This window comes from Nerophis ophidion, linkage group LG16, assembly GCF_033978795.1.
Source record: "Nerophis ophidion isolate RoL-2023_Sa linkage group LG16, RoL_Noph_v1.0, whole genome shotgun sequence".
Lineage (NCBI taxonomy): Eukaryota > Metazoa > Chordata > Actinopteri > Syngnathiformes > Syngnathidae > Nerophis > Nerophis ophidion.
This window is the reverse complement of record NC_084626.1, coordinates 29,142,256-29,154,737: the sequence shown is the minus strand read 5'-3', so window position 1 is coordinate 29,154,737 and position 12,482 is coordinate 29,142,256. Positions and strand designations below refer to the sequence as shown.

The following is a 12,482-nucleotide window of genomic DNA, read 5'->3' as shown; positions in this document are numbered from 1 at the left end:
GTAAAGCTTCACCGTCATCTTTAGGGAATGTAAACAAAGAAACACCGGCTGTGTTTGTTTTGCTACAGCCGACCGCTTTCCACCAACATCTTTTCTTCCTTGTAGTCTCCATTATTAATTGAACAAATTGCAAAAGATTCAGCAACACAGATGTCCGGAAATCTGTGTAATTATGCAATTAAAGCAGACTACTTATAGCTTGGATCGGGCATGAAGAACATGTCCGCTACAACCAGTGACGTCACGTGCACGCGTCATCATACGTGTCATCATTCCGCGACGTTTTCAACAGGATACTTCGCAGGAAATTTAAAATTGCAATTTAGTAAACTAAAAAGGCCGTATTGGCATGTGTTGCAATGTTAAGATTTCATCATTGATATATAAACTATCAGACTGTGTGGTCGGTAGTAGTGGCTTTCAGTAGGCCTTTAACTGCACATGCCCAATATTTCAACGTTTTTATATAGTATCGTATTAAATATTTTCCCTGCTAATGAAATACTACAGTCATTCCGTTAGTGAGTCAATTACATTTTTGGTGATATAACTACAATTAATTACTTTTGAAAAGTCATTTTTCAGAACACTGCCCCAGGGTTAGAATGTAGTAATTCACTTTTTGTGCTTTTTTTTGCAGTCCAGTAAGACTTCAAGATCGCAGCTGAAACGGTTAATGAGGAAGGAGAAGAAGCCGCAGCGGCGAGGACAAGAGAGCGACCACAGTCAAATAGAAACTTCTTGCGCTGCTGTTCTTTCTGATGTGACAACACCCTTGAGCACACGCAGCGCCACCTGTCAATCATCGCTTCTGTGTTCCGACCTCAAATTAAGGAGGCGGACCTTGCTGCTGTCTGACGGGCCGGACTCGTCTCTGCTCAGTCGCAGAAACCTCACCTTTTCTTTGCCAGACATCACCAAAGATGTATTTTTGCACCCGGCTGCAGACATAACTCCTTCTCCTCCAGGTTGGTGTCAGTCTATAAATAGATTTAAGGGCCCATCTACCAAATCAAAGCCATTTGCCTGTTGAAAGTATTTTTTCAAGTCTAAATTTGATATTGCACATATTGAACTCCTGTATCTTTCGGACCATAGGGCATACCGAATTGTAAGGCGCACTGCCGATCAGCAGGTCAGTGGTGTGTCCAGACTATATTTTCAAGGGGTGGCACCCATACAACAGTCAGTCTACCCCAGGAGCAGCTGTAGCTACGCTAGTAGTTTGGAGTAAATCTTTTCGTAAGACAATTGCCGGCATTTAACAGTATAGCAAAGACTTTAGCTGATACAGTACATCAGACAACTTGCAAAAGTTGACACAAAATACAAATACAGTTTGTCAAATTTCCTCTTTAATAAAGTAAAATTCTAAAATTGATTAACCTTTAAATTTAAACAGATTAGGATTTCATTCAAACCCTCTCATTGCTGGCAACAGAATCATTTAAAATATTACACAGTGTGCCTTTTTAGAGTATTAATGATCTGTATTACCAGTTGAACTACAACCCTTGTGGAATAACAAAATAGTGTGGGACTTTAATAACATTTAAAAAGCGACTGTTCTTGTGTTGGCAGGTAAACATTTTAAAAACACGTGTAAAAAATAATAATAATATTGTAGCTAAAAAGACTGACTGAAATGTTTTATTTTTTTATTTTTTTTTGTCATGAAAAGGGGAGGTTTTTTGGCTTGGTGCACTAATTGTAAGTGTAGCTTGTGTTTTTTATGTTGATTTAATAAAAAAAAATAAAATTAAATTAATTGATAAAAAATTCTTCTGCACCCCGGTACCAATCGAGCCGTGACCCGGTGGTTGGGGACCGCTGCATTAAAGTGATTCAAGAAAAAATGTTTCAATAAAAACAACTTTAAATAAAACATTTAGGTAACAGCACTCTTCCAAGAATCTGAGTGACGGGTTGGAAACCCCTGGGCAAGTTAGTTGATTGATGGACACGAAAAAGGGCTAGAGCCAATGGAAAATTGGACAGAATAGGTGAAACTAATGAGACCAGACTAAAAGTTCAAAGTCCAGACTAAAAAAAAGAGTGCAGTTGATTGAGTGACATTCTTTCATGTATTTTAGGAAGCAGTGACTGTGATGTGCCTTTTGACTTCCTGTTGCCACGCAACGCTGAGAAGCTGCTCGTTAAGATTGCAGACCTGGGCAATGCTTGCTGGGTGGTGAGTTACGTAACCATTTTTTCATACTATTTGTGTTACTGTCTTAATTGGTCTAGACCAGTGGTTCTCAACCTTTTTTCAGTGATGTACCCCCTGTGAACATTTTTTTAATTCGAGTACCCCCTAATCAGAGCAAAGCTTTTTTGGTTGAAAAAAGGCAATAAAGAAGTAAAATACAGCACTATGCCATCAGTTTCTGATTTATTAAATTGTATAACAGTGCAAAATATTGCTCATTTGGAAAAAAAGATATAAAAATAACTTGTGATTAAATTATAAATAAAGATTTCTATACATAGAAGTAATCATCAACTTAAAGTGCCCTCTTTGGGGATTGTAACAGAGATCCATCTGGATTCATGAACTTAATTTGAAACATTTCTTCACAAAAAAAGAAATCTTTAACATCAATATTTATGGAACATGTCCACAAACAATCTAGCTGTATTGTATTGTTGCATTTATTTTCACAGTTTATAAACTTAATTCATATTTTGTTGAAGTATTATTCAATAAATATATTTATAAAGGATTTTTGAATTGTTGCTATTTGTAGAATATTTTTGAAATATCTCAAGTACCCCGTGGCATACCTTCAAGTACCCCCAGGGGTACGCGTACCCCCATTTGAGAACCACTGGTCTAGACCCCAGGATGCAGAGACAACAGGTGAAGTGCAGTTAAAAACTGTTTGTTGGGTAAAACACAAAAGTAGTGCAGTAGGGACGTGCACCAAAAAAGCAACCAGTCACAGGAAGCATAGGGAAAGCTATGCAGAACGTGGAAGTACAAAGCAAAAATGACTGGGCCGGATCATTATATATGGCGGATATCATTGAGATTACAAAAATGGTGACAAGATATGACAAAGAGCAATTTTCAGTTAAATTAAAAAAAAAAGATATGAGTGAAACGACTTTTGTCCAGAGGACAGGGGTGGCATATAAAGATCCTCAAAAGCCAATCAGGGACAGGTAAGGAAGCCAGCGCTCAGATTAAGAAGTGGTGGTAAATGGAAGCAAACCTATATAAAATTAGAGTGCTATGGATGGATGAATTAGGAAATAAACCCATAAGAAACGAAAGTTAAAGTACCACTGATAGTCACACACACACGAGGTGTGGGGAAATGACTCTCTGCATTTGACCCATTCCTTGTTCCACTCCCTAGGAGGTGAGGTGAGCAGTGAGCAGCAGCGGTGGCCACGCTCGGGAATCATTTCAGTGATTTAAAGGCCTACTGAAATAAAATGTTCTTATTTAAACGGGAATAGCAAGCCCATTCTTTGTGTCATACTTGATCATTTCACGAAATTGCCAAACTTTTGCTGAAAGGATTTAGTAGAGAACATCGACGATAAAGTTCGCAACTTTTGGTCGATGATAGAAAAGCCCTGCCTTTCTTTACCGGAAGTATGTGCGCGTGACGTCACGAGTTGCAGGGCTTCACACATATTCACATTGTTTTTAATGGGAGCCTCCAGCAGTAAGAGCAATTCGGACCGAGAAAGCGACAATTTCCCCATTAATTTGAGCGAGGATGAAAGATTTGTGAATTAGGATATTGAAAGTGCGGGACTACAAGAAAAAAAAAAAAAGCGGCGGCAGTGTGAGCGTTTCAGATGTAATTAGACACATTTACTTGGATTTTACTTGGATAAGTCTGGAAGATCCCTTATCTGCTTATTGTTTTAATAGTGTTTTAGTGAGATTTTAAAGATTGTAAAAACATACCTCGAGGTCGGATGGCTGCGGTGAACACCCAGTGTCTCAGAGAGAAGCCGAGGAGCCAAGCTCACAGCAGGACGACGAATAATCCAATGATTTCTCCGGTAAGATATATATCACAATTTCCCCATCCAAAAACATGCTGGTTGACGTAGAGAAAACATGATTGCTTGACTGCTCTGTGTTAAAGCTTCACAACAAACAAAGAAACACAGTCTGTGTCTCGGTGCTAAAGACAGCTGCAATCCACCGCTTTCCACCAACAGCATTCTTATTTATAGTCTCCATTATTAAATGAACAAATTGCAAAAGATTCAGCAACACAGATGTCCAAAATACTGTGTGATTATGCCATTAAAGCAGACGACTTTTTAGCCGTAACTTGTGCTGGGCTAATATTTCCTGACAGTCAGTGACGTCACGCGTACGCGTCAACATTCCGCAACGTTTTCAACAAGAAACTTGCGGGAAATTCTAATTTGCAATTTAGCAAACTAAACCAGTTGTATTGGCATGTGTTGCAATGTTAATATTTCATCATTGATATATAAACTATCAGACTGCATGGTGGGTAGTAGTGGGTTTCACTAGGCCTTTAACCCCCAATTCCAACTCTTCATGCTAAGTGCCAAGCAGGGAAGTAATGGGTCCCATTTTTATAGTCTTTGGTTTGACTTGGCCGGGGTTTTAACTCACAACGTACCGATCTCAGGGCGGACACTCTAACCACAAGGCCACTGAGCAGGTTTGAAAACTGGAATGAGAGCTCATGACAATTTTCTGACTAAAACCAACATTTTGTGTGTTTCATATGCGATCCCTGGTATGGTGCAGCACAAACACTTCACTGAGGACATCCAAACATGTCAGTACCGCTCCGTGGAGGTGCTGATTGGCGCTGATTACGGCACCCCGGCTGACATCTGGAGCACTGCCTGCATGGTGAGACCAGCAGTGACTTTTAGGAAAAAAGTGAAATGCAATGCATAGAAAACAATCTTAGGTTTTTTGTGTCCCTCTTTGTGTTCTGTAGGCTTTTGAGCTGGCAACAGGGGACTATCTTTTTGACCCTCAACCAGGGGCCACATTCTCCCGTGAAGAAGGTTAACATTTTTCAATCGGTGCATTGTGTACATTCAACTAAACAACATAGACGATATAATATTATGTTGTTATGCCATTTTAGATCACATTGCTCACATTATTGAACTACTTGGAGCCCTCCCATCACAGTTTACTCTCTCAGGGAAGAAGTCCAAAATGTTCTTCAACCAAAAAGGTAACCTCACTATCTGGCCAGAACATTAGGTACACCTGCAGACACTTAAGGCAGAATTATGCAACAGTACCAGCTCTGTAATGCTGTCTTGATCCTTCAGAGTAGGAGTTATTAATTATAAATCGAATATTTTCAAACTCGAGGCCTGGGGGCCAAATGTGGCCTGCCATGTCATACAGTTGGCCCACCATATAAATCAGGGGTCGGGAACCTTTTTGGCTGAGAGAGCCATTTAAGCCAAATATTTTAAAATGTATTTCCGTGAGAGCCATATAATATTTTTTAAGTAAATGTCTGCATTTTTAAGTAAACCCAACATTTATAGACTATCCATCCATCCATTTCCTACCGCTTATTATAATATGTCAGAAACTCGCACGGCAGCAGTAGTAGCGACCCCAAGAAGCAGGAACCAGGAGAGCGAAGAGCAGGTAAGATGCTTTTAATATCATCAACAGAGGAGAAGGAAGCAGTCTTGCATGTATAGTTCTAAACAATAGTCAATCTTTGATTCCTGAAGAGCGCGTGAGACAAGCATAAATAGAAACATGTTGATTGGTAGCAGGTGTGGACCAGCTGCCAATCAAACGCAGGTGAGGGGAAAAAAACAGCGCCCTGTGGGACAAGCAGGAAATGGAAACAAAATAAGAGCACTGATGGGAAGTTAATACAAAACAAAGAAGCACAAACAGAAATGAAGTGACAGATCTTCACATCATAAGTCTGTTATTCTTTTTAATAACGTTATTTGGAAGTTCACCGATGAGAAATAAAATTCTTCTTACCATTAATGCGACTTCTTGAACAGGTGCGGTAGAAAACAGATGGATGGATTAAAATGTATGAGAATGTTTTATATTTTGAACGTTATTTTTAAGACTGTGATTACCAGCGGAATTATTCATAACTTATCATGTTAAGCAATGTCAGCTAAGATTTATCTGAGAGCCAGATGCAGTCATCAAAAGAGCCACATCTGGCTCCCGAGCCATAGGTTCCCTACCCCTGATATAAATCGTAGTGGCCTGCCACGACATTTAAAGTGGTCCGTCACATCATTAAATGGCCCACCATATCATTCAATGTGGTCTGCCGCAACATTTATCGTGGTCCGCCACGTCATTTAAAGTGCTCCGCTATAGCATTCAATGTGGTCTGCAACAACGTTTATAGCGGCTCTCCAAAACATTCAATGTGGTCTGCCACGCAACATTGTGGCATGCCACGACATTTAAAGTGGTCTGTTACATCATTTAACATGGCCCACCATTCAATGTGGTCGGCCACGACGTTTATCGTGGCCCACCGTAACATTTATCGTGGCCTGCCACAACATTTAAAGTGGTCTGTCACATCTTGTAATACGGCCCGTGATATCATTCAAAATTGGCCTACCATATCATTCAATGTGGTCTGCCACGACATTTAATGTAGTCCGCCACATCATTTAAAGTGCTCCGCTATAGCATTCAATGTTGTCTGCAACAACGTTTATAGCGGCTCTCCAAAACATTCAATGTGGTCTGCCACATAATCCATTATGGTCTGCCACGCAACATTATTGTGGCCTGCCACGACATTTAAAGTGGTCTCTTACATCATTTAACATGGCCCACCATTCAATGTGGTCGGCCACGACGTTTATAGTGGCCCACCGTCACATTTAAAATGGTCTGTCACATCTTTTAAAATGGCCCGTGATATCATTCAAAATTGGCCCACCATGTCATTCAATGTGGTCTGCCACAACATTTACTGTGGCTCGACAAGACATTTAGAATGGTATGTCACGTCATTTAATGTGGCCCACCACATCATTTTATGGAGTCCGCCACATCAATCAATTTGGCCTGCTGACAATTACTGCGATTTGTCCCTCAATTAAAACAAGTTTGACCCCCTGAGATAGATCATAAAAACACTATTTACAACTTTCTAAGTAATTTCAAATTTCACAGCCCTCTAGTCATGAAATAACACCCATATTGTCAGCTGCCTAAGGCTGAGCCAATCAGTGGCCATGATACAGAACAGCAAGCTGTGATTGATTTGTTGTCATGTTAAGGCCAATACAGTGTTATATTGATATTTTTAGTATGTTTAGACATTTTTATGCTTAAAAATACTTAATATGGCTGAAAAATATGTAGAATCGGATGATAAAATAAACAGTGAATCCAAAAGCGCGATGGCAAAACCAGGGGACAATTTTATATTTCCTTGTAAGTTGGAGTTCTCTTCCAAAACGCTTGAGGACAGTGTTTTCCTGCAAGTGAGCAAACAACCGCAGTACCATGGCCAGGGCGTAGTGTGGACCACGTGATCAATGATGTCTGAGGTGTCATTTTTAAAGGCCTACTGAAATGGGATTTTCTTATTTAAACAGGGATAGCAGGTCCATTCTATGTGTCATACTTGATCATTTCGATATATTGCCATATTTTTGCTGAAAGGATTTAGTAAAGAACATCCACGATAAAAATCGCAACTTTCGGTGCTACGACAAAAGCCCTGCCTCTACCGGAAGTCGCAGACGATGACGTCACACGTGTGGGGGCTCCTCACATATTCACATTGTTTTTAATGGGAGCCTCCAACAAAAAGTGCTATTCGGACCGAGAAAACGACAATTTCCCCATTAATTTGAGCGAGGATGAAAGATTTGTGTTTGAGGATATTGATAGCGACGGACTAAAAAAAAAAAAAAGTAAAAAAAAAAAAACGCAATCGGGACGGATTTAGACACATTTAATAGAATAATTCTGGGAAATCCTTTATTTCTATTGTGTTGCTAGTGTTTTAGTGAGTTAAATAGTACCTGATAGTCGGAAGGCTGTCTCCACGGGTGTGTTGACGCGCAGTGTCTCAGGGGAGTCGACGGCAGCTGTGGACGGCACAAGCTCAGCTTTTTTCCGGTAAGAAGCCACTTTTTAACCACAATTTTCTCACCGAAACCTGCTGGTTGACATTCCGTCGTGTTTCATGTTCGCTTGACCGCGCTCTGATCCATAGTACATTTTCACCTCCAGGAATTTTAAACAAGGAATCACCGTGTGTTTGTGTGGCTAAAGGCTAAAGCTTCCCAACTCCATCTTTGCTCAATATTAATTGAACAAATTGCAAAAGATTCAGCAACACAGATGTCCAAAATACTGTGTAATTATGCCGTTAAAGCAGACGACTTTTAGCTGTGTGTGTGCGTGGCGCTCATACGTCCTAAAAACCCGTGACGTCTTGCGTACACGTCATCATTACACGACGTTTCCAGGACGGAACTCCCGGGAAATTTAAAATTGTAATTTAGTGAACTAAAAAGGCCGTATTGGCATGTGTTGCAATGTTAATATTTCATCATTGATATATAAACTATCAGACTGCATGGTGGGTAGTACTGGGTTTCAGTAGGCCTTTAAGCAGAAGTTTAAGAGTGAATTCAAATAATATTGTAATCAATAATTATAAATCATTACGACGTAGTTCCGCCAAAAAGGACTTTATATATGGCGGATATTGACCGCGGATTGCTTGAACACAGTTGGGGGCGTTCTTCAAAAGTTGTATTCTAAATTCCAGCCGACATAACAGTATGCGGGACAACTTGTTTATTAAAACTAATGTGTGCAGTTTAACATTGTTCATTTACAAATTTAATTTCAATACGCAAAGTTATAAGTGGACCGAATCTTTTAAACTTATTTACAGAGGAGTATAACTAATGGTGTTACGAAAAAGAAACATTTTAATAATACATAATGTTGGATATAGAGAACACACAAACCCTTTATTTGTTGAGTCAAAAATATTGAAATTCAACCATTTGGTGCATTTGCAAACCGCTAAAATGATGTACAAAGCAAACTATAACCTGCTACCCAACAATGCACAACAATTCTTCTCAACCAAAGAGGAGAAATATAACCTCAGAGGAAAATCAAATTTAAAACATTGGTATGCTCGTACAACACTTAAAACCTTTAGCATATCCATATGTGAAATTTAATTATGGAATGAATTGACCAATGGAATCAAGCAAAGCACCAATATGATTCAGTTTAAGAGACTGTTTCAACTACAAGTGTTCACAAAGTATACAGAACAAGAATTATGAAACATCTTGAACCATTTTTGTAAAATATATTTTTTAGAAAGATTATTTATGTATTTGATATTTGTTTACCTACTATGGCATATCATTTATTTATTATTTATTCACTGTTCTGTTACAGTGAACAAGGAAATGTGATATAATTGCGATGGTATGAAAAGGGCTTAGGGCTTCACGGTGACAGAGGGGTTAGTGCATCTGCCTCACAATACGAAGGTCCTGAGTAGTCTGGGGTTCAATCCCGGGCTCGGGATCTTTCTGTGTGGAGTTTGCATGTCCTCCCCGTGAATGCGTGGGGTTCATCCCACCTCCAAAGACATGCACCTGGGGATAGGTTGGTTGGCAACACTAAATTGGCCCTAGTGTGTGAATGTGAGTGTGAATGTTGTCCGTGTTGGCCCTGCGATGAGGTGGCGACTTGTCCAGGGTGTACTCCACCTTCCGCCCGATTGTAGCTGAGATAGGCACCAGTGACCCCAAAGGGAATAAGCGGTAGAAAATCGATGGATGGTATGAAAAGAGGTAGATCTAAATAAGCTCAGCTTCTTCTTACTCCTTTTCAGGCGTGCTGTAATGAAACAACTGGAAATATGTGATGCATTATATTGTATTCATGTTTAAAATAAACTGAACTGAATGTACACACTGTTTTTCTACACAATGAATCAAAGATAAACCCTACTTAATGGCAATCAGAGACAGTTGATCCTCCTGATTTCCAACCAGGAACAGGTGAGAAAACCAGCACTCTGAAGCAGTGGGAAAAGTCATTGCAAAACATGCACAAACAGGAAGGAGATACAAAAATTGCTTCTAGGATTCTCCAATAGTTCTGCGGATAGGTCGATCCGATGTGTGATGTCTATAGTTATTTTCTGATAAGATAAATTCAAAATTGTGCTCTCAATTTTTTTGTTTTTTTTAATCAATGAAGATGTATGGTATCAATCAATAGTTTTGTCAATTGTATAGTCTTTCATTACAAATATGTATATGTAAAGTTGTATTATCGTTACATCCGAATGATGAGCTTATGTAAACTTCTGTTCGCAACTGAATTTACGATATTCAAACTCTGACATTAAAATAATCTCAATTCCATTCAGGACAACTGAGGCACATCTCCAAGCTGAAGCCGTGGAGCTTGTTGGAAATTCTTTTGGATAAGTACGAGTGGCCCAAGGATGAAGCAACGCAGTTCAGCTCGTTCCTCCTAACCATGTTGCAGCTTCAGCCGGAAAAGCGAGCCACAGCGGCGCAATGTCTGAAACACCCATGGATCACATCTTAAGAACTTTACCTGCCCAACAGCATGGGGGGCCAAACGTAAACATTCAACCACACTCTGAGCTGATATATTCTGAATATATATATCACGTTTAGGTCTTTTCTTTCAAATTTGAGGTTGAATCAAACGGTGGGTTTACATGTTATATCTAAATGTTAAATACAAATATAAAAAGGTTAAAAAGAATAAATGTTGAATCTAAATATAGTGTAAATTTTCAATGTAATATCTAAATTAGTTTTCTACCGCTTGTCTCTTTTGGGGTCGCCTATTCCCAGGTGCATGTCTTTGGAGGTGAGAGGAACCCACACATTCATGGAAAGAACATGCAAACTTCACACAGAAAAACCTCCAGCCCGGTAATCCAACCCAGGACCCTCTTAAGTTAAAGTACCAATGATTGTCTCACACACACACACACCGTGGTAAAACTTGTCCTCTGCATATTTAGAGGCATGAGCACTAACCACTGCTCTACCATGCTGCCCCACATCTAAATGTTTAACATAAGTATTAAATGTATATCTTAAATGTTATACCTAAACTGTAAATACAAATATAAATGTTAAATCTAAATCTTCCTCACTGCACATCCTCTTCCACTCATTGTCACTAACATTTGTCGACATTTTAAATTTAGATTATACATTTACATTTAATACTAGATTTAATTTACATTTAAAATTTAGATGTAATATGGAATTTCAGATTTAACATTTAGATTTATGTTTAACATTTTTGATGTAATGTTTATTAGATTCAACATTTAAATTTGTATTCAACATTGATTATACATTACTTAGTGGATCTCAGTTTGTAAAATGTATGTCTATATACATATATATGTTTATACTTATTAATGCTAGTGTCAAACTGTGACTTTGATTAAGGTTGTTTCCTCGACGCAGAGGGAATTCAGCATAAGCGAGACGTGAATGTGAGTACATATTTTTATTTTAACACTATAACTAACAAAAGGCGCTCACAATGGAGGTACAAAACTTGGCTATGGAAACAAACACTTGCGCTACGGCCTAAACTATGGACATAAACAAAAGACCTAGCACAAAGGCAATTAACTATGAACTATAAACAAAAACTTACACGACATGGAACTGTGAACGAGGGCATGAAGGTAGGAACAGCATGGGTAGGGTGTAGATGCCAGGACAAAGAGAAAAAGAATGACTTAAATAGCAGCTGTGATGATTAGTGAAAACAGGTGTGAGGCTGAGGACAGGGTCGTGACTAGGAGACCAGGTGAAGCTAATGGGTTGGCATGGAGATGAAAACAAACCAGGAAGTGCAAAGACAGAACTAAACATAATCTGAGCAAACACGGCTAAAAAAAACATAATCTTACTGGCTATTTAGATGTAATATGTAATTCTAGATCTAAAATTTAGATTTAAAATATATGGTTATTTAGATTTGATACTCATATTTTATACTTAGTTTTACATTCAACATTTAGATTAGACTTTTACATTTAACATGTACATTTGGATATAACCTTTACATTCAGATTTAACATGAGAATTTGAGCTATATTTAATATTTATAGTTAACATTGGATTTTTGTTTAAATTCAGATTTACCATTTAGATTCACCATTTAATGTATATCTTAATTGTGATGAAAATTTGTTAAATATGAGAAAAGTGAGCAAAATATTCAGAATATATCAGCTCCAAGTGTGATTTAATTGTTACATTTGGCACTCAATACTCATAGGGCTCAGAGGTGATCTTTTATTTAGTCTGGTGCTGCTTTCTTCACTTTAAGTTACAATGACCAAATGAAATACCTGTTTGTCTTTTTCAAATGCCTAATAGTTTGACTGCAGTTTTCCAACCAGCAATACAAAAATAAACATTTTGAAAAATATTAT

The 12,482-nt window shown here is 38.5% G+C and overlaps 1 protein-coding gene across 9 annotated transcripts in view; it reads left to right on the top strand.

Annotated features, from left to right (window-relative positions):
• The window catches only part of LOC133535210 (SRSF protein kinase 2-like), a 37,628-nt gene extending 25,150 nt beyond the window's left edge, over positions 1 to 12,478 (top strand). For all 9 annotated transcript variants that reach the window (XM_061874817.1, XM_061874819.1, XM_061874816.1 and 6 more), the window contains 6 exons: positions 641 to 968; positions 2,094 to 2,191; positions 4,754 to 4,861; positions 4,953 to 5,022; positions 5,106 to 5,198; positions 10,410 to 12,478. In XM_061874817.1, the coding sequence (XP_061730801.1) occupies positions 641 to 968; positions 2,094 to 2,191; positions 4,754 to 4,861; positions 4,953 to 5,022; positions 5,106 to 5,198; positions 10,410 to 10,594 (882 nt within the window). In that variant the 3' untranslated portion in view covers positions 10,595 to 12,478. The remainder of the gene's footprint in view (positions 1 to 640; positions 969 to 2,093; positions 2,192 to 4,753; positions 4,862 to 4,952; positions 5,023 to 5,105; positions 5,199 to 10,409) is intronic.
• Positions 12,479 to 12,482: the final 4 nt, after the last annotated feature.